This window comes from Macaca mulatta, chromosome X (genome assembly GCF_049350105.2).
Source record: "Macaca mulatta isolate MMU2019108-1 chromosome X, T2T-MMU8v2.0, whole genome shotgun sequence".
Taxonomy (NCBI): Eukaryota; Metazoa; Chordata; class Mammalia; order Primates; family Cercopithecidae; genus Macaca; species Macaca mulatta.
In genome coordinates this window covers 1085428-1107325 of record NC_133426.1, presented here as the reverse complement: position 1 = coordinate 1107325, position 21898 = coordinate 1085428, and the positions used below count along the sequence as shown (strand labels likewise).

General features: G+C 52.1%; 1 protein-coding gene across 5 annotated transcripts in view; it reads right to left on the bottom strand.

Annotated features, from left to right (window-relative positions):
* Window positions 1-3985: 3985 nt before the first annotated feature.
* Window positions 3986-21898, bottom strand: part of LOC106995137 (granulocyte-macrophage colony-stimulating factor receptor subunit alpha) — an 81758-nt gene continuing 63845 nt past the window's right edge. For 4 of the 5 annotated variants that reach the window (XM_077988160.1, XM_077988158.1, XM_077988159.1 and 1 more), the window contains 7 exons: window positions 21572-21744; window positions 19844-19977; window positions 18210-18239; window positions 15099-15234; window positions 12476-12572; window positions 9169-9250; window positions 3986-4521 (listed from right to left, as the gene is read on the bottom strand). In XM_077988160.1, coding sequence (XP_077844286.1) covers window positions 4444-4521; window positions 9169-9250; window positions 12476-12572; window positions 15099-15234; window positions 18210-18239; window positions 19844-19977; window positions 21572-21744 — 730 coding nt within the window. In that variant the 3' untranslated portion in view covers window positions 3986-4443. The remainder of the gene's footprint in view (window positions 4522-9168; window positions 9251-12475; window positions 12573-15098; window positions 15235-18209; window positions 18240-19843; window positions 19978-21571; window positions 21745-21898) is intronic. The other variant, XM_077988161.1, reaches the window with a different exon arrangement.

Sequence of the window (21898 nt, the reverse complement as noted above, 5' to 3'; positions counted from 1 at the left end):
GAGTGCAATCGCATGGTCTCGGCTCACTACAATCTCCACATCCCAGGTTCAACCGATTCTCCTGCCTCAGCTTCATGAGTACAGAACCTGCAATTACAGGCACACCCCACCACATCCGGCTCAGATGTTGTATCTTTAGCAGAGACGGGGTTTCACCATGTTGGCCAGGCTGGCCTCGAACTCCTGACCTCATGATCCGCCCGCCTTGGCCTTCCAAAGTGCTGGGATTACAGGACTTTGTAATCCCACCACACCCGGCCACAGCTTTTTTTTTTTTTTCCTTTTTCTTTTTGAGATGGAGTCTCGCTCTGTCACCCAGGCTGCAGTGCGGTGGCACAATCTCGGCTCATGGCAACCTCTGCCTCCTGGGTTCAAGTGATTCTCCTGCTGCAGGCTCCCAAACAGCTGGGATTATAGGTGCGTGTCACCACACCTCACTTTTTTTTTTTTTTTTTGTATTTTTAGTAGAGATGAGATTTTGCCGTGTTGGCCAGGCTGGTTTTGAACTTCTGACCTCAAGTGATCTGCCCGCCGTGGCCTCGCAAAGTGCTGGGATTACAGGCATGAGCCACCACGCTGGCCACAGCTCCTCTCTGTCGCCCGGATTGGAGTGCAATGACGCAATCTCGACTCACTGCAACCTTTGCCTTCCTGGTTCAAGCGATTCTCCTGCCTCAGTCTCCTGAGTCGCTGGGATTACAGGTGCCTGCCCCCACGCCCAGCTTTTTTTTGTTATTTTTAGTACAGACGGGGTTTCGCCATATTGGCCAGGTTGGTTTTGAACTCCTGACCTCAAGTGATCCACCTGCTTTGGCCTGGCAAAGTGCTGGGAGGCACGGCCACCGCGCCCGGCCTCTGCTGTGTCTTTGACACCCGAGGCCTCTGCTTCTGAGCTAAGTGGGACCTGAGGTCTCTGAAACCCACAGGTTCCTACCCAGGGATGTGGTGCTCCCTTGGGGAGGTAAACCTGCTTCCTGGGGTGGTCCGTGGGGCTTCCTGCTCTCACTTCTAGCGGGCCCAGGGGATTCCACGCTTTTTCTTCCTTGCTGTGTTTTAGACGCTTCTCCCCACCAAGAGCCTGGCCCCACCTCCTCCCCAAGCTTTGACCTGTGAATCAAAAGATCAGGGGTGGAAGGTTCCAGAAGGTTGCCTCTGCTCCATCATCAAATCTCCCCTGAAACTCGGAAGCAAGGGGCTGGCCGGGGTTTGCAGGAGGGACATGGAACGCCCATGACGAAGGAGAGAGCTGCCATCTCATCGTCAGATCCATTCCAGACTCAGCTGTCTCTCGGCTCCAAGCCCTGAAGTCCCCTGTATGCTCTAGACCACCTGTCAGCCACCATCTCAGTTGACGTTTAAGCATCTGTGGTGATGGAATCCCTCACTGATAGTGGGAGGCAAAATAATGTCCCACAAAGATGTTCACGTCCTAATCCCCATGTGGGAGACAGAATAATGGCCCCAAAGATGTCCACGTCCTAATCCCATGTGGGAGACAGCATAATGGCCCCAAAGACGTCCATGTCCTAATCCCACGTGGGAGACAGAATAATGGCCCCAAATATATCCACATCCTAACCCCATAGGGAGACAGAATAATGGCCCCAAAGATGTCCACATCCTAATCCCATGTGGGAGACAGGATAATGGCCCCAAAGATGTCCACGTCCTAATCCCATGTGGGAGACAGGATAATGGCCCCAAAGATGTCCACGTCCTAATCCCATGTGGGAGACAGAATAATGGCCCCAAAGATGCTCACGTCCTAATCCCATGTGGGAGACAGAATAATGGCCCCAAAGATGTCCATGTCCTAATTCCCACGAGGGAGACAGAATAATGGCCCCAAAGATATCCACATCCTAACCCCATAGGGAGACAGAATAATGGCCCCAAAGACGTCCACATCCTAATCCCATGTGGGAGACAGAATAATGGCCCCAAAGATGTCCATGTCCTAATTCTGCGGGCGTGGTGGCAGACGCCTGTAATCCCAGCTACTTGGGAGGCTGAGGCAGGGGAACTGCTTGAACCGGGGAGGTGGAAGTTGCAGTGAGCTGAGATCGCACCACTGCACTCTAGCCTGGCGACAAAGTGAGACTCCACCTCAAAAAAAAACAACAAGTAAGGTTTATTTGGCTCATAATTCTGCAGAGTGTACAGGAATCATGGTTTCAGTGTCTGCTGCTGGTGAGAATCTCAGCAACTTCCACTCCTGGGGGGAGAGCAAGGGGAGCTGGTGTTACATGGTGGGAGAGGTGGCAAGAGGTGGGGAAGGAGGTACCAGCCTCTTTCTCTTTCTACTTTTTTTTTCTTTTGGAGACAGAGTCTCACTCTGTCGCCCAGGCTGGAGCGCAGCGGCGCGATCTTGGCTCATTGCAACCTCTGCCTCCCAGGTTCAAGCGATTCTCCTGCCTCAGCCTCCCGAGTAGCTGGGATTATAGGTGCATGCTGGCAGGCCCGGCTAATTTTTTGTATTTTAATACAGACGGGGTTTCACTGTGTTGCCCAGGCTGGTCTCGAACTCCTGAGCTCAGGCGATCCGCCCACCTCAGCCTCCCAAAGTGTTGGGATCATAGGTGTGAGCCACCGCACCCAGCCAGCAGCCTCTGTTTCATAACCAGCTCTTTTAGGAACAAACAGAAAGGCCGGGCGCGGTGGCTCAAGCCTGTAATCCCAGCACTTTGGGAGGCCGAGACGGGTGGATCACGAGGTCAGGAGATCGAGACCATCCTGGCTAACACAGTGAAACCCCGTCTCTACTAAAAAATACAAAAAACCAGCCGGGCGAGGTGGCGGGCGCCTGTAGTCCCAGCTACTCGGGAGGCTGAGGCAGGAGAATGGCGTGAACCCGGGAGGTGGAGCTTGCAGTGAGCTGAGATCCGGCCACTGCACTCCAGCCTGGGCTACAGAGCGAGACTCCGTCTCAAAAAAAAAAAAGGAACAAACAGAAAAAGAAGTCACTCATGACTACAAGAAAGGCACCAAGCCATTTTTAAATAAAGAGTCCGCCCTCCATGATTTAAACATCCCCTGCCAGGTGCCACCTCCAACCCGGAGAACCAAATTTCAACCTGAGATTGACAACGGACCAACAACCAAACTATATCATCCCTTTGTCCTCCTGAAGGGACCAGGCCTACTGAAAACTGGATTTTTAGACCAGAGAGGCCCAGGTTCTCATATCTCTCACCTCAAGGGCTTGCTGTACAATAATAAATGATTTTTTTTTTTTTTTTTTGAGACGGAGTCTCACTCTGTTGCCCAGGCTGGAGTGCAGTGGCCGGATCTCCGCTCACTGCAAGCTCCGCCTCCTGGGTTCACGCCATTCTCCTGCCTCAGCCTCCCCAGTAGCTGGGACTACAGGCGCCGCCACCTCGCCCGGCTAATTTTTTGTATTTTTAGTCGGGGTTTCACCGTGTTAGCCAGGATGGTCTCGATCTCCTGACCTCATGATCTGCCCACCTCGGCTTCCCAAAGTACTGGGATTTCAGGCGTGAGCTGCTGCGCCCGACCATGAATTTTTTTTTTTTTTTTTTTTTTTAATGAGATGGAGTTTCGCTCTTGTGGCCCGGGCTGGAGTGCAATGGTGCAATCTCAGCTCTCCCGGTCAGTGATTTAAGGAGGAGGCTAGACAGCGCCTCAGTGGTTGGGTTGGAAGGAGATGCACAAGCTTCTTAGAGTCTAAGCATCTTTGCTAAATATCACTTTTTTTGAGAAAGAGAGATGGGGTCTTACTTTGTCACCAGGCTGGACTGCAGTGGTACAATCACAGCTTAATGTTACCTTGAACTCTAGTGATCCCCCCACCTCAGCCTCCCAGATAGCTGGGACTACAGGCACAAGCCACCATGCCCAGCTAACTTTTGCATTTTTTTTGTAGAGATGGGGTCTCGCTCTGTTGCCCAGGTCTTAAACTCCTGTCTCAAGAAATCCTCCTACTTTGGCCTCCCAAAGTGTTAGAAATACAGGCATGAGCCACGGCGCCCAGCCAAATATCACGTTTTTATTATTTATTATTATTATTATTTTGAGATGCAATCTTGCTCTGTCACCCAGGTTGGTGTGCAATGGCGTGATCTCGGCTCACTGCAACCTCCGCCTCCCAGGTTTAAGGGATTCTCCTGCCTCAGCCTCCCACGTCGGTGGGATGACAGGTGTACGCCACCACGGCTGGGTAAATTTCTGCATTTTTAGTTGAGATGGGGTTTCACCATGTTGGCCAGGCTGGTCTGGAACTCCTGGCCTCAGGTGATCCACCCGCCTCGGCCTCCCAAAGTGCCGGGATGACAGGTGTGAGCTACTGTGCCTGGACCCAAACATCATGTCTTTAAATAAAAACGTAGAAAATGATATAAAGGCTCACGGCATCATCAACAAGAAAACAGTTCCCCAGTGTCTCGGAGGCGGAGATGTCCACGCCATTCCTACACCCTCCAGGCCTCAGGTAATTTCCTTCACGGTCAACACCTCTTCGCGGTAACCTTTACCTTCCTCTGGCATGAATTCCTCCCAGATAATCTGAGAAAAAGAAGGAGGATTCAGGCTGTCAGATCTTCACAGCTGAGCCTGGGACTCGGAAGGCAGTGTTTATTTTTATCTTCCCCCCTCGAGACGGAGTCTCGCTCTGACGCCCAGGCTGGAGGGCAGTGGCACGACCTCAGCTCACTGCAACCTCCGCCTCCCGAGTTCAAGCCATTCTCCTGCCTCAGCCTCCTGAGGATTATAGGCGTGCACCGCCACGCCCGGCTAATTTTTGTATTTTTAGTACAGATGGGCTTTCATCATGTTGGCCAGGCTGGTCTCGAACTCCCGACCTCGTGGTGATCCACTCGCCTCGGCCTCCCAAAGTGCTGGGATGATAGGCGTGAGCCACTGTGCCCGGCCAGGGGTTTTTCCTGGGATAAAGATCTGAGACAGACCCACCCGTGCAGCCTCATAGTTGACAATGAACAGGGTGGCCTTCGGAAGAGCTTGTGAGCGTGAGACCTGGGCAGGGTGCAGCAGGTGCTAAGGCTCTGGGGCCGATGGAGCTCGGAGAAGGGAAGGTTGAAGCCTGAAGCTGTTATCCTGGCACCTCGATGTGGGGGACCCCTGGGGGGTCAGTGGAAAGTGGGGGCTGGGGAGGAGGCTGGCGTGGGGGTGGAAGGTAACGGAATGGCAGATGGCTGGGTCTAGGACGGGGGTGTGCAAGTGGCAACTGGAAGGGTGTTACCCATATGGCAGGAAAGAGGGCGCTGGGGGCAGCCCTGGGCTTGATCTGGAGTTCCCCATGGGAGGAAGACACAGCCCCTGAGGTGGAGAGAGGTAGGTTGGAGAGGGACACCCCTGGGCTCTTCGGATGTGGGTCACACAGGTCCCTCACCCTTAGTCACCCTTCCTGGAGTCTTGCTGTTGAGTCTGTCTCTTTGCCTCTTTTCTCTGTCTCCCTCTCTGTCTCTCTTTCCTCCCCCTCTCACCATCTTCCACCCCCATCTCTGAGTCTCTCTCTATTTCCGTCTTCCTGTGTGTCTGCCTCTGTTGGGTTCAGTCTCCCTGTTTCTCTTTCATCTCTTGGTCTCTGTCTCGGATACCCGGCACCAATGACATGTCCCTGTGACTCGGGGACTAGGCTACAGTCCCCAGTTATTGAATCAAACCCTGACTCAGGGGCTGCGACGAAGGTGCTTTGTAGATGTGAAGTTCACAGTCAGCTGATTCCCAGGAAAAAAGATTGGACTAGAGAATGTGGGTGGGCCTCATCTAATCAGTCGAAGGTCTAAAGGGGGAAGGGTGGGCCTTATCTAATTAATAAGCTGAAGGTCTAAAGGAGAAGGGTGGGCCTCATCTAATTAGTGAAAGGTCTAAAGGGGAAGGGTGGGCATGGTCTAATCAGTTGAAGGTCTAAAGGGGCAGGGTGGGCCTCAATTAATCAGTTGAAGGTCTAAACGGGAGGGGTGGGCCTCATTTAATCAGTTGAAGGTCTAAAGGGGGAAGAGTGGGCTTCATCTAATCAGTTGAAGGTTTAAAGGGTGAAGGGTGGGCCTCATCTAATAAGTCGAAAGTCTAAAGGGGAAGGGCGGGCCTCATCTAATTAATAAGCTGAAGGTCTAAATGAGAAGGGTAGGCCTCATCTAATCAGTCGAGGGTCTAAAGGGGAAGGGTGGGCCTCATCTAATCAATTGAAGGTCTAAAAAGGGAAGGGCGGGTCTCATCTAATCAGTTGAAGGCCTAAAGGGGAAGGGTGGGCATGGTCTAATCAGTCAAAGGTCTATAGAGAGAAGGGTGGGCCTCATCTAATCAAAGGTCTAAAGGGGGAGGGTGGGCCTCATCTAATCAGTTGAAGGTCTAAAGGGGGAAGGGTGGGTCTCGTGTAATCAGCTGAAGGTCTAAAGGGGGAAGGGTGGGCCTCATCTAGTCAGTTGAAGGTTTAAAGGGGGAAGGGTGGGCCTCATGTAATCAGATGAAGGGCTAAAAGGGGGGAAGGGTGGGTCTCATGTAATCAGTCGAAGGTCTAAAGGGGGACAGGTGGGCCTCATCTAATCAGTTGAAGGCCTAAAGGCAAAGAGGGGGCATGGTCTAATCAGTCAAAGGTCTAAAGAGAGAAGGGTGGGCCTCATCTAATCAAAGGTCTAAAGGGGAAGGGTGGGCCTCATCTAATCAGTTGAAGGTCTAAAAGGGAAGGGTGGGCCTCATCTAATCAGTTGAAGGCCTAAAGGGGAAGGGGGGCATGGTCTAACCAGTCAAAGGTCTAAAGAGAGAAGGGTGGGCCTCATCAAAGGTCTAAAGGGGAGGGTGGGCCTCATCTAATCAGTTGAAGGTTTTAAGGGGAAGAGTGGGCCTCATCTAATCAGTTGAAGGTCTAAAAGGGGAAGGGCGGACCTCATCTAATCAGTCGAAGGCCTAAAAAAGGGAAGGGCGGGCGGCATCTAATCAGTTGAAGGTCTAAAATGGAAGGGTGGGCCTCATCTAATCAGTTGAAGGTCTAAAGGGGGAAGGGTGGGCCTCATCTACGCAGTCGAAAGTCTAAAGAGGAAGGGTGGGCCTCATCTAATTAATAAGCTGAAGGTCTAAAGGAGAAGGGTAGGCATCATCTAATCAGTTGAAGGTCTAAAGGGGACAGGTGGGCCTCATCTCATCAGTTGAAGGTCTAAAAGGGGAAGGGCGGACCTCATCTAATCAGTCGAAGGCCTAAAAAAGGGAAGGGCGGGCGGCATCTAATCAGTTGAAGGTCTAAAAATGGAAGGGTGGGCCTCATCTAATCAGTTGAAGGTCTAAAGGGGGAAGGGTGGGCCTCATCTACGCAGTCGAAAGTCTAAAGAGGAAGGGTGGGCCTCATCTAATTAATAAGCTGAAGGTCTAAAGGAGAAGGGTAGGCATCATCTAATCAGTTGAAGGTCTAAAGGGGAAGGGTGTACCTCATCTAATCAGTCAAAGGCCTAAAACGGAAGGGTGGGCCTCATCTAATCAGCTGAAGGTATATTGGGGGAAGGGCGGGCCTCATCTAATCAGTCGAAGGTATATAAGTGGGCCTCATCTAATCAGTCGAAGGTATATAGGTGGGCCTCATCTAATCAGTCGAAGGTCTAAACGAGCAGGGTGGGCCTCATCTAACTCGTCCAAGGTCTAAAGGATCAAAGCTGGGGTTCCCTGGACAAGAGTTTTACTTCCTTTTTTAAAATGACATCTCCTACTCTGAGAATGCTGGAAGGTTCTGCCCCTGGAATGCAGCATCAGCTCTGGCCTGACTTTCCAGCCTGCCGGCTTTTACCGCAACATGAGACGCAGTCCCTGAGGCAGACAGAGGCGGGTGGGAGAGGACCGTTCATGGGGTTTCGGGGTGCACGTCACGCAGTTCCTTGCCCTTGTTCACCCTCTCCGGGCTCTCGCTGAGACCAGGTATCATTTCTCTGTCTTCCATCCCTTGGTCTCTCTTTGTGTGTGTCTCTCGCTCTCTCTCCGCTCTCCGAGTCCACCTATGTCTCTCTCTCTGTTTCTTTTTCTCTTTGTCCCTGTCTCTATCTGTCCGTCTCCCTCTCTCTCTGTCTCTCTGTCTTTGTCTCTCTCCTCTCCCTGCTGGGGTTGGTGATGTTTTTTTTGTTTGTTTGTTTTTGTTTGTTTGTTTGTTTGTTTCTTGATATAAAGTTTCGCTCTTGTCGCCCAGGTTGGACTGTAATGGCGCGATCTCGGCTCACTGCAAGCTCCGCCTCCCGGGTTCAAGTGATTCTCCTGCCTCAGCCTCCCGAGTAGCTGGGATGACAGGCGTGCGCCACCACACCCGGCTAGTTTTTGTAATTTTAGTAGAGATGAGGTTTCTCCATGTTGGCCAGGCTGGTCTCGAACTCCCGACCTCAAGTGATCCTCCCGCCTCGGCCTCCCAGAGTGCTGGGATGACAGGTGCGAGCCACCGTGCCTGGCCCCTGCCTGTTCTTTATGTTTGTCTGTCTTTGTTTCTCCATCTCTGTCTCGCTGATGGTCTTTTTCTCTTCGTATATCTCTGTGTTCCTCTCTGTCTCTCTCTCTCTTTCCTTCTCCCTTTTCTCCCTCCCTCTCTCTGTTTCTCTCTCTGTGTGTCTCCCTCTTTCTCTGCCTCTCTTGTCTCTTTATTTCTGCCTCTCCTCTCTACCTTCTTTTTTCTTTTGAGACGGAGTCTCCCTCTGTCACCCAGGCTGGAGTGCGGTGGTGCGATCTCGGCTCACCGCAACCCCTGCCTCCTGGGTTCGAGTCATTCTCCTGCCTCAGTCTCCCGAGTAGCTGGGATTACAGGCGTGCACCACCGTGCCCGGCTACTTTTTGTATTTTTAGCAGAGACACGGTTTCACCATGTTGGCCAGGCTGGTCTCGAACTTCCGGCCTCACGTGATCCACCTGCCTCAACCTCCCCAAGTGCTGGGATGACAGGCCTGAGCCACTGCGCCCGGCTCATCACTACCATCTTCTCTTCCTTGTTTGGACCACCAGCCTGACTCAATTTCTCCTGATGGAGCTCACAGAGAGGACCCTGACTCCAACCCGGGAGAGACCCTGATCTCAACCTGGGAGAAGTCCCAGGAGCGGGATACAGATTCCAACCACACCCGTGGCGAAGCTGGTGGAGAAGCAAGACAGTCAACACTCAGAGGCCGTGTCCCACACTCTCCGTTCCCCGCTTTCCCTCCCAGGTCACCGTTCCGCCCGCCCTCTACCTACCTCATCTTCCACTTCATGGTTATCATTCAGTTTGTCTTTGATCTGTGGGACTGGCGGGAACAGTCTCTGTATCCTAAAGAACCTGAGACACAGAGAGAAAGTGTGGAGACAACGCCAGGGTACCAGAGTTCCTTGCATCGACGCCGTGTGCCGAGGGATGCTGCGCGCGGGGCATCTGCGCTCAACTACGCAGAACAACTTCACTAAGAATCACCAGATGATGAAAATCTTAAGGAACTAGGCCAGGCGCGGCGGCTCACGCCTGTCATCCCAGCACTTTGGGGGGCTGAGGCGGGTGGATCACTTGAGGTCAAGAGTTCGAGACCAGCCTGACGAACATGCTGAAATCCCGTCTCTACTAAAAATACAAAAATTAGCTGGTTATCATGCTGCACACCTGTAATCCCACCTACTCAGGAGGCTGAGGCAGGAGAATGGCGTGAACCCGGGAGGCGGAGGCTGCAGTGAGCCGAGATCACACCACTGCACTCCAGCCTGGGCAACAGAGTGAGACTCCGTCTCAAGAAAAAAAATTAAAAAAAGAAAGAATCACCAAATGATGAAAATCTTAAGGAACTAGGCCAGGTGTGGTGGCTCACGCCTGTCATCCCAGCACTTTGGGAGGCTGAGGCAGGTGGATCACTTGAGGTCAAGCGTTTGAGACCATCCTGGCCAAATGGTGAAACCCCGTTTCTACTAAAAATAGAAAAATTAGCCGGGCATGGTGGTGCACACCTGCAAACCCCAGCTACTCAGGAGGCTGAGGCAGGAGAATTGCTTGAACCCGGGAGGTGGAGGTTGCAGTGAGCCGAGATTGCACCACTGCACTCCAGCCTGGGCGACAGAGCAAGACTCCGTCTCAAAAAAAAAAAAAAAAAAAAAAAAAAGAATCACCAAATGACAACAATCTTAACAATCTTAAGGAACCAGGCCGGGCGCGGTGGCTCACGCCTGTAATCCCAGCACTTTGGGGGGCTGAGGCGGGTGGATCACTTGAGGTCAAGAGTTTGAGACCAGCCTGGCCAACATGCTGAAACCCCATCTCTACTAAAAATACAAAAATTAGCCGAGTATTGTGGTGCACACCTGTGGTCCCAGCTACTCGGGAGGCTGAGGCAGGAGAATCGCTTGAACCCAGGAGGTGGAGGTTGCAGTGAGCCAAGGTTGTACCACTGCCCTCCAGCCTGGTGACAGAGCGAGACTCCATCTCAAGAAAAAGAAAGAAAAGAAAAGAAAAGAAAGAAGAAAGAAAGAAAGAAAGAAAGAAAGAAAGAAAGAGAAAGAGAGAGAGAGAGAAAGGAAGGAAGGAAGGAAGGAAAGAAGGGAAGAAGGAAAGAAAAGAAAGAGAGAGAAAAACAAAGAAAAGAAAAGAAAAGAAAAGAAGAGAAAGCGGTGGCTCACGCCTGTGATCCCAGCACTTCGGGAGGCCAAGGCGGGCGGATCACTTGATGTCCGGAGTTCGAGACCAGCCTGGCCAACCTGGTGAAACCCCATCTCTATTCCAAATACAAAAATTAGCTGAGTATCGTGGCGCACACCTGTCATCCCAGCTACTCGGGAGGCTGAGGCAGGAGAATCGCTTGAACCCGGGAGGTGGAGGTTGCAGTGAGCCGAGATCACGTCACTGCACTCCAGCCTGGGCGACAGAGCAAGACTCTGCCTCAAACAAACAAACAAACAAACCAACAAACAAACAAACGGAACTGAGGAAACAGGAGATCCTACAAGAATACACAGTGTTGGCCGGGCGCGGTGGCTCAAGCCTGTAATCCCAGCACTTTGGGAGGCCGAGACGGGCGGATCACGAGGTCAGGAGATCGAGACCATCCTGGCTAACACGGTGAAACCCCGTCTCTACTGAAAATACAAAAAAAAAAAAACTAGCCGGGCGAGGCGGCGGGCGCCTGTGGTCCCAGCTACTCCGGAGGCTGAGGCAGGAGAATGGCGTGAACCCGGGAGGCGGAGCTTGCAGTGAGCTGAGATCCGGCCACTGCACTCCAGCCCGGGCTACAGAGCAAGACTCCGTCTCAAAAAAAAAAAAAAAGAATACACAGTGATGCTCATAGGGAATCTTTCTAGAATCTTCCCCAGCCCCTCGGGCACAGGGATGGGAATGGAACAGGCAGAGTCAGCTGTGGGCAGCTTCACGGACTCTGAGGTCCCTGGTGTTGAAGGGCTGAGCTCCAGAGGGGAAACGCCTGCCTTGATCCCACCAGCCTTGAAGAGCTTCTGGGTTGGAGGTGGGTTACTCTGTGTGTGTTTGTTTTGAGATGGAGTCTCGCTCTGTCGCCCAGGCTGGAGTGCAGTGGTGCGATCTCAGCTCACTGCAACCTCCACCTCCTGGGCTCAAGTGATTCTCCTACTTCAGCCTCCTGAGTAGCTGGGATGACAGGCACCTGCCACCACGCCCGGCTAATTTTGTATTTTTAGTAGAGATGGGGTTTCCCCATGTTGGTCAGGCTGGTCTCAAACTCCTGACCTCAGGTGATCCGCCTGCCTTAGCCTCCAAAAGTGCTGCGATGACAGGCGTGAGACACCACACCTGGCCTAGTTTCTTAAGATGTTTGTCATTTGGTGATTTCTTTTTTTTTTTGAGATGGAGTCTTGCTCTGTTGCCCAGGCTGGAGTGCAGTGGTGCAATCTCAGCTCACTGCAACCTCCACCTCCCGGGTTCAAGCGATTCTCCTACTTCAGCCTCCTGAGTAGCTGGGACGACAGGAACGTGCCACCACGTCCGGCTAATTTTGTATTTTCAGTACAGATGGGGTTTCCCCACGTTGGCCAGGCTGGTCTCAAACTCCTGACCTCAGGTGATCCGCCCATCTCAGCCTCCCAAAGTGCTGGGATGACAGGCGTGAGACACCACGCCTGGCCTAGTTCCTTAAGATGTTTGTCATTTGGTGATTTCTTTTTTTTTTGAGATGGAGTCTTGCTCTGTTGCCCAGGCCAGAGTGCAGTGGAGCAATCTCAGCTCACTGCAACCTCCACCTCCCGGGTTCAAGCGATTCTCCTACTTCAGCCTCCTGAGTAGCTGGGATTACAGGCACCTGCCACCACGCCCGGCTAATTTTTGTATTTTTAGTAGAGACGGGGTTTCACCGTGTTGGTCAGGCTGGTCTCGAACTCCCGACCTCAGGTGATCCACCCGCCTCGGCCTCCCAAAGTGCTGGGATGACAGGCGTGAGACACCGCACCCGGCCAAGGCTGTGTTTCTCTTTCTCAGAGACAGAGACCGACTTTGGAGAAAGCGCTTTTCTCGCGACCTGGCATGGTTGCCTGGGGGATGCCCAGGGGTTTCACACGTTACCTTTTAAAGAGGAAGCCGAAGAGAAGGACACAGACAAGGGTTCCCAGGATCAGGAGCACGTAAATGTACACAGAGCTGGGATTTCGGTCGTCAGAGCCTAGAGAGACACACACGTATGCGTCCACGGTGAATGGCTGATGGACGTGTGAAAGGAAATTAAATTTCTTCGTGACTCCAGATGCATTTAGCCACAGGGAACAGTGAAGCTGAGAACTGGGTCGAGCAAAGCTGCCTCCACCTTTTTTATGGTTCCTAAACAAGATGGCTTGGAGATGAAAGGCCAGGAGCCTGCGTCATGTTTTGCCCACAGGGAAATTCGTGGTGAGCTGTTAGAACTTCACTGCCACGGGCCGGGCGAGGTGGCTCACATCTGTCATCCCAGCACTTTGGGAGGCCGAGGTGGGCGGATCACTTGAGGTCAGGGGTTCGAGACCAGCCTGGTCAACACGGTGAAACCCCGTCTCTACTAAAAATACAAAAATTGGGCTGGGCGCCGTGGCTCACGCCTGTCATCCCAGCACTTTGGGAGGCCAAGTCGGGCGGATCACGAGGTCAGGAGATCGAGACCATCCTGGCTAACACGGTGAAACCCCGTCTCTACTAAAAATACAAAAAACTAGCCGGGCGAGGTGGCGGGCGCCTGTAGTCCCAGCTACTCGGGAGGCTGAGGCAGGAGAATGGCGTGAACCCGGGAGGCGGAGCTTGCAGTGAGCTGAGATCCGGCCACTGCACTCCAGCCTGGGCGACAGAGCCAGGCTTTTTTTGAGACTCCGTCTCAAAAAAAATAAAATAAAATAAAATAAAATAATAAAATAAAATAAAATAAAAATACAAAAATTGGGCCAGGTGCCGTGGCTCACGCCTGTCATCCCAGCACTTTGGGAGGCCGAGGCGGGCGGATCATTTGAGGCCAGGAGTTCAAGACCAGCCTGGCCAACAGGGTGAAACCCCGTCTCTACTAAAAAAAAAAATACAAAATTAGGCAGGCGTGGTGGCAGGTGCCTGTAATCCCATCCACTCGGGAGTGTGAGGCAGGAGAATCGCTTGAACCCAGGAGGCGGAGGTTGCGGTAAGCCGAGATCACGCCATTTCATTCCAGCCTGGGCGACAGAGAGAAACTCCGTCTCAAAATAAATAAATCAAAATACGAAAATTAGCCAAGCGAGATACACGCTTGCAATCCCAGCTACTCGGGAGGCTGAGGCAGGAGAACCGCTTGAACCCGGGAGATGGAGGCTGCAGTGAACTGAGATCCTGCCATTGCACTCCAGCCTGGGTGACAGAGCGAAACTCCATCTCAAAATCAACAAACAAATAAAAATAAAAATACAAAAATTGGCCAAGCGTGATGCACGTCTGTAATCCCAGCTACTCGGGAGGCTGAGGCAGGAGAATTGCTGGAACCTGGGAGATGGAGCCTGCAGTGAGCCGAGATGACACCACTGCACTCCACCCTGGGCAACAAGAGTGAAACTCCGTCTCAAAAAAAAGAAAAAAACACTAAATAAGCTCCTGTGCATGCTGTACAGAGAATATTTCCTGTTTGGAAGCGTTTGGAGCTACAGTTTATGAGAAAAAGAGCAAAGGACCCCACATAGTCCCCCTAGCCATCATTCATGCCTTCATTAATTGCACTTTATATATATATATATATATATAATTTTTTTTTTTTTTTTTTTTTTTGAGACAGAGTCTCGCTCTGTCGCCCAGGCTGGAGTGCAGTGGTGCAATCTCGGCTCACTGCAAACTCCGTCTCCTGGGTTCACGCCATTCTCCTGCCTCAGCCTCCTGAGTAGCTGGGACTACAGGCACCTGCCACCACTCCTGGCTAATTTTGTATTTTTAGTAGAGACGGGGTTTCACGATGTTGGCCAGGCTGATCTCAAACTCCTGACCTCCAGTAATTCTCCCTCCTCGGCCTCCCAAAGTGCTGGGATTACATGTGTGAGCCACCACACCTGGCTAATTTTGTATTTTTAGTAGAGACGGGGTTTCACCATGTTGGCCAGGCTGGTCTCGAACTCCTGACCTCGTGATCCGCCTGCCTCGGCCTTCCAAAGTGCTGGGATGACAGGCGTGAGCCACAGCGCCCGGCCCATCTGGCTGATTTTTTGTATTTTTAGTAGAGACGGGGTTTCACCATGTTGGTCAGGCTGGTCTCAAATTCCTGACCTCCGGTGATCCGCCCGCCTCAGCCTCCCAAAGCGCTGGGATGACAGGTGTGAGCCACCGCGCCCGGCTGAGTTTCTGTATTTTTAGTAGAGACGGGGTTTCACCATGTTGGCCAGGCTGGTCTCAAACTCCCGACCTCCAGTGATCCACCTGCCTTGGCCTCCCAAAGTGCTGGGATGACAGGCGTGAGCCACCATGCCCGGCTCTTCTCTGGTTATTAAGGGAGCGTAGCTCATCCATCCTGAAAAAACATCAGCAAAGCAATGTTGCGGGACCAAGCACGAGATCCCCTCCTTCTTTCTAGCCTCAGCGATAAACTCAGAGCCTGACGCTATTCCAAGCGATGTTCTTAACTCAATCTCAGCACCCAGGGCAGAGCCGCTGACCTCTGTGCCTGCTCCAAGGTGTTGGCAGACGGCACAGACATCCCTTACCTCCGCCCAGCGCTTACCAAATTCAGCGGCTTCACTCCAGGAACTCCAGTTCAGGATGCGGACGTCTGCAGCTCTGATCTTCACAGCATGTTTCGCTCTGGGTTCAGAGCTTGGAAAGTTGTATCTATTTTCTAGATCACCAGAAACATTGATCTTGGGAGGAAGAAAGAAAGTTAGAGATCGGTGTCTTCGCGTGGAGGAAAAGGCTGTCTTTTTTCATTCTTCTTTTAAATTTTTTTCTCCTTTTTTTTCTTTTTTTTCCTACCATTTTGAATGCACCTGCTCTGATCAAGTCTTGGAAGCTAACCAGAGTCAAGCCTCATTAGTATTTGGATGGCAGACAACTTAGGAAAATTTGGGTGATGTAGGTATTTTATTTTTCTAGTCTATTCTAGTCTAGTCTAGTCTAATCTAATCTATTCTATTCTATTCTATTCTATTCTATTCTATTCTAGTCTAGTCTAGTCTAGTCTATTCTATTCTAGTCTATTCTAGTCTAGTCTAGTCCAGTCCAGTCCAGTCCAGTCTATTCTATTCTAGTCTATTCTATTCTATTCTATTCTATTCTATTCTATTCTATTCTAGTCTAGTCTAGTCTATTCTAGTCTAGTCCAGTCTAGTCTAGTCTAGTCCAGTCCAGTCCAGTCTATTCTATTCTATTCTATTCTATTCTATTCTATTCTATTCTAGTCTATTCTAGTCTATTCTATTCTAGTCTATTCTAGTCTATTCTATTCTATTCTAGTCTATTCTAGTCTATTCTAGTCTAGTCTAGTCTAGTCTAGTCTAGTCTAGTCTATTCTAGTCCAGTCTATTCTATTCTATTCTATTCTATTCTATTCTATTCTATTCTATTCTAGACAGACTCGCGCTCTGTCACCCAGGCTGGAGTGCATTGGCATGATCTGGGCTCACCACAACCTCCGCCTCCTGGGTTCAAGCAATTCTCCTGCCTCCACCTCCTGGGTTCAAGCCATTCTCCTGCCTCAGCCTCCCGTGTAGCTGGGATTACAGGCGCCTGCCACCAGGCATGGGTAATTTTTATATTTTTAGTAGAGACAGGATTTCTCCACGTTGGCCAGGCTGGTCTTGAATTCCTGACCTCAAGTGATTTGCACGCCTCAGCCTCCCAAGATGCTGGGATGACAGGCATGAGCCACCGTGACCGGCTAAAATTTTATTTTTTGAAGCAAAAATTGTTGGCCAGGTGTGGTGGCAGGTGCCTGTAGTCCCAGCTACTAGGGAAGCTGAGGCAGGAGAATCGCTTGAACCTGGGAGGTGGAGGTTGCAGTGAGCCAAGATTGCACCACTGCACTCCAGCCTGGGAGACAGAGCGAGACTCCGTCTCAAAACTAAATACACACACGAATAAATGATTCAGGAACTTAACAGACCTTCAGACGGATAGTTTAGCAAGGGATGTTAAGATCCCCAAGTCCAGCATAGTCGTTGGACAGAGGAGGATACTGAGGGTCAGAGTGGCCAGGAGACTTGGTAAATATCCAGCAACAGAACTCAGTCTAAAAGCATTTTAGAGGGAGACATAGTCTCCTTAGACAGTCACTGGAATATATTCTTAACCCACTCAGAAGAAAGAGGAATAAAATGGGAAAATCAGTAGAACGGGCTGAGCATTAATATTCCAACCGTTGGGACATGAAGGTTGAGGCCAAGAGCGGATCCCGCCCAGTAAGAACTTCGAGAGGGCCCTCACGCATGTGAGATCTTCTCCTCTGGTTCAGGGTCACGCCCCATCCTGTCCACCCCTGGGTAACACTGGCAGTAAGAGTCCCGTAAACCTACACTGTAGGGTCCCGCTGGGTTCGTGAATAGGGGACTGTAGGGTGACACTAGGGTTGTGAGTGGTTCAACCGTATGTGGGACAGAGTATTCTCCTGTCTACACTGGATCCAGGTAGACGTGGGGCAGGCTCTCCTTCTTGTCTACACTGGGTCTAGGTGGAGGTGGGGCGGGGTCTTCTCCTGTCTACACTGGGTCCAGGCAGACATAGGTCATGGGTAGACCGTAGGGTTACGCCGGGGGTCCTGTAGGGTTATGCTAGGGATCATGAGTAGGAGACAGTAGGGTTACGCCAGGGGGTCATGGGCAGGGGACTGTACAGTGTTACACTAGGGGTCATGAGTAGGGGACTGTAGGGTTCCGCCAGAGGTCATGGGTAGGGGACTGTATGGTTACACTAGGTGTGGTAAGTACGGGACTGTACGGGTCATGAGTAGGGGACTGTACGGTTCCGCCAGAGTGGTGAGTAGGAAACTGTAGGGTTACGCCAGGGGTCATAAGTAGGGGACTGTAGGGGCTGTGAGTAGGGGACTGTAGGGTTACGCCACAGGTCATGGGTAGGGGACTGTACGGTTACGCTAGGTGTGGTAGGTAGGGGACTGTACAGGTCGTGAGTAGGGGACTGTAGGGTTCCGCCAGGGTGGTGAGTAGGGGACTGTAGGGTTATGCCAGGGGTCATAGGTAGGGGACTGCAGGGGTCGTGAGTAGGGGACTATAGGATTACACCAAGTGTGGTGAGTAGGGGACTGTAGGGTTACGCTGGAGGTCATCAGTAGGGGACTGTAGGGGTCATGAATAGAGGACTGTAGGGTTACACTAGGGGTGGTGAGTAGGGGACTGTAGGGTTACAGTAGGTGTGGTGAGTAGGGGACTGTAGGGTTACAGTAGGTGTGGTGAGTAGGGGACTGTAGGGTTACACTAGGTGTGGTGAGTAGGGGACTATAGGGTTACAATAGGGGTGGTGAGTAGGGGACTGTAGGGTTACACTAGGTGTGGTGAGTAGGGGACTATAGGGTTACAATAGGGGTGGTGAGTAGGGGACTGTAGGGTTACACTAGGTGTGGTGAGTAGGGGACTGTAGGGTTACAATAGGGGTGGTGAGTAGGGGACTGTAGGGTTACACTAGGTGTGGTGAGTAGGGGACTGTAGGGTTACAATAGGGGTGGTGAGTAGGGGACTGTAGGGTTACAGTAGGGGTGGTGAGTAGGGGACTGTAGGGTTACACTAGGTGTGGTGAGTAGGGGACTGTAGGGTTACAATAGGGGTGGTGAGTAGGGGATTGTAGGGTTACACGGAGGGTCGTCCGTAGGGTCCGTGGTTTCACTTACCGGTAGGTTTTCAGTGCCAGGCTGCATATTCTAGAAACAAAACAAAACACAATACAAGGCTCACTGTTCCCATTTCTAAAACACTTTACATGGTTCACACAGTGTCTCCCTTGGTGTGGGCACCGAATGGAAAAAGAGTCCCTGCAGAGGGGCAGGCAGGTCTCCCTCCACAAACCCCAAATCTACAAGACAGGTAGGATGAGGAGCTGCAAACACAGAATTCTTCCTGGCCAGATATCCTCCTGTAATCCATCCACAAAGGTCCCACTGGCCTTGGGGCAGGGTGTTCTGTCTACACTGCATCCAGGTAGACATGAAGTAGGCTCTCCTTGCCTACACTGGGTCCAGGTGGTTGAGGGACAAGATCTCCTCTTGTCTACACTGGATGGAGGTGGACGTGGGGCAGGTCTCTTCCTGTCTACACTGGGTCCAGGTGGTTGAGGGACAAGATCTCCTCTTGTCTACACTGGGTGGAGGTGGACGTGGGGCAGGTCTCTTCCTGCCTACACTGGGTCCAGGTGGTTGAGGGACAAGATCTCCTCTTGTCTACACTGGGTGGAGGTGGACGTGGGGCAGGTCTCTTCCTGTCTACACTGGGTCCAGGTGGTTGAGGGACAAGATCTCCTCTTGTCTACACTGGATGGAGGTGGACGTGGGGCAGGTCTCTTCCTGTCTACACTGGGACCAGGTGGTTGAGGGACAAGATCTCCTCTTGTCTACACTGGGTGGAGGTGGACGTGGGGCAGGTCTCTTCCTGTCTACACTGGGTCCAGGTGGTTGAGGGACAAGATCTCCTCTTGTCTACACTGGATGGAGGTGGACGTGGGGCAGGTCTCTTCCTGTCTACACTGGGTCCAGGTGGTTGAGGGACAAGATCTCCTCTTGTCTACACTGGGTGGAGGTGGACGTGGGGCAGGTGTCCTTCTGTCTACACTGGGTCCAGGTGGTTGAGGGACAAGATCTCCTCTTGTCTACACTGGGTGGAGGTGGACGTGGGGCAGGTCCCTTCCTGTCTACACTGGGTCCAGGTGGTTGAGGGACAAGATCTCCTCTTGTCTACACTGGATGGAGGTGGACGTGGGGCAGGTCTCTTCCTGTCTACACTGGGTCCAGGTGGTTGTGGGACAAGATCTCCTCTTGTCTACACTGGATGGAGGTGGACGTGGGGCAGGTCTCTTCCTGTCTACACTGGGTCCAGGTGGTTGAGGGACAAGATCTCCTCTTGTCTACACTGGATGGAGGTGGACGTGGGGCAGGGTCTCCTGCTGTCTACACTGAGGGTAGGTGGGGGTGGGGTCGGGTCTCCTTCTGTCTACACTGCGTCCAGCTGCAGATGGAGCAGAGGCTCTCCCTTGCTTGTTGCATCACCCTCCACACCTCCGGGTCCACTTTCTGGTTCCATGGTTGCAGGATCATCCTTGTCCATCCTCCTGCAACTTCCTTCAAGGTTGCTTCACAGGCCACAGGCTCCTCACCGCTTCCTCTGCTCCCCGAAGTGCATTCACCCCAGGGTCACCGCTTTCCATCCACCCATCCTTCCCCCAGGCCACATCCCCCGGATTCCCAGGCTCCTCTGTGGGCGTGTCCCGTGCGCCTCCCTCCTGATGCCCGGGCCCAGGGGATCTCTCACCGACCTTTCTGTGGACGTCCAGCTGGTACTGAAAGTCCAGGTACGACAGCTTCTGATAGGTCCTGGGCTGTTTCCACCGTACCAGGCAGTGCGTCGTGTTGCAGCGTACAGTGACGTTACCGGGCGGGTTAAATCGTTCTGGAACGAGGGTGCAGGATACACCCCTGAACCCCAGAGGTCCTGTCTACACTGGGTCCAGGTGGAGGTGGGGCAGGGTCTCCTCCTGTCTACACTGGGTCCAGGTGGAGATGGGGCAGGGTCTCCTCCTATCTACACTGGGTCCAGGTGGACGTGGAGTATGGACACCTGTTTGTCTACACTGGGTCCAGGTGGAGGTGGGACAGGGTCTCCTGTCTACACTGGGTCCAGGTGGACGTGAAGTAGGACACCTCTTTGTCTACACTGGGTCCAGGTGGACGTGGAGTACGGACACCTCTTTGTCTACACTGGGTCCAGGTGGAGGTGGGACAGGGTCTCCTCCCGTCTACACTGGGTCCAGGTGGAGGTGGGACAGGGTCTCCTCCTGTCTACACTGGGTCCAGGTGGAGGTGGGGCAGCTACCATGTCCAGGAGACATACCCACTGGGGCAGGGGGTCCACGGTGGGAGGTGGGGATGGGCTCGGGGAGCAGGAGTCACACTCCTGTGACAGTTCTGAGCCTGAAGAGGCCGGGAACGTCCAATGGGATGAAGGAGTCCATGGGTGGGATGCGATGGGCTTGGGAAGACGAGCGTGTGTGGGCATAAGGAGCTGGCTCCAAGAGGCCAGCCGGGAGTGGGGCACTGGGACACGAAGAAATGCTGGTGAGGAAAAAATGAAGAAAAAGAGGAAGGAAGGAGGAAAGGAGAGAAGGAGAAGGGAGGAGAGGAAGAAGGAAAGAAGGAAGAAGGGAGGGAGAGAGGGAGGGAAGGAAAGAGGGAGGGGAGAAGGAAGGGAGGGAGGGAGGAAGGGAAAGAAGGAAGGAAGGAAGGAAGGAAGGAAGGAAGGAAGGGAAAGAAGGAAGGAAAGAAGGAAAGAAAGAAGGAGAGAAAGACAGAGGCCAGGTGCGGTGGCTGACACCTGTAATCCCAGTACTTTGGGAGGCTGAGGCGGTGGATCATCTGAGATTAGGAGTTCCAGACAGGTCTGGCCAAGATGGTGAAACCCTGTCTCTACTAAAAACACAAAAATTAACCGGGTGTGGTGGCGGCGCCTGTAATCCCAGCTACTCAGGAGGCTGAGGCAGGAGAACCGCTTGAACCTGGGGGGCAGAGGTTGCAGTGAGCTGAGATTTCACCACTGCGCGCCAGCCTGGGTGACAGAGTGTATCTCAAAAAAAGGGAAGTTAAATCAGCTCAGTTGTAATTTGTTACAGCACCAAAGTTACGCATATATGTATATATTTTTGAGACGTTGCTCTGTCGCTCAAGCTGGAGTGCAGGGGCACAATCTCGCCTCACTGCAACCTCCACCTCCTACGTTCAAGTGACTCTTCTCAGCCTCCCGAGTAGCTGGGATTACAGGCACCCGCCACCACGCCCAGCTAATTTTTGAATTTTTAGTAGAGATGGGGTTTCCCCATGTTGCTCAGGCCGGTCTGGAACACCCGATCTCAGGTGATCCGCCCGCCTCGGCCTCCCAAAGTGCTGGGATTACAGGTGTGAGCCATCACACCCGGCCTCAGTTACACAGATTTTCAGGCAAATTCCATTTCACCTATAAACAATAGGAAAATCATATGTGTTGTTCTCACCTATTTTCTTTGTGTCCAAAAGTGAATCGAAGAATTGGATGCCAATTTCTTGGCTGGTTCCGTTAACCAGGAAGTAATTGCGAGATGTTAATCCTGACAGGTTACCCAGGTGGCATCCCACGTGGGTTCCTGAGTCTTCTATGTAATAAGGACACTGGATCTCCCTCCTTCTCCTGCAAGATTAAAAAGTGTTCAGAGAGCAATCAGGAAAACAAAACAAAACACAAAGACGCAAAACAAAACAAAAACAAACACAAAACAACACCACAAAACAAAAACAGCAAAACACGAAACAAAAAAACACAAAAACACAAAACAAACGAAAAC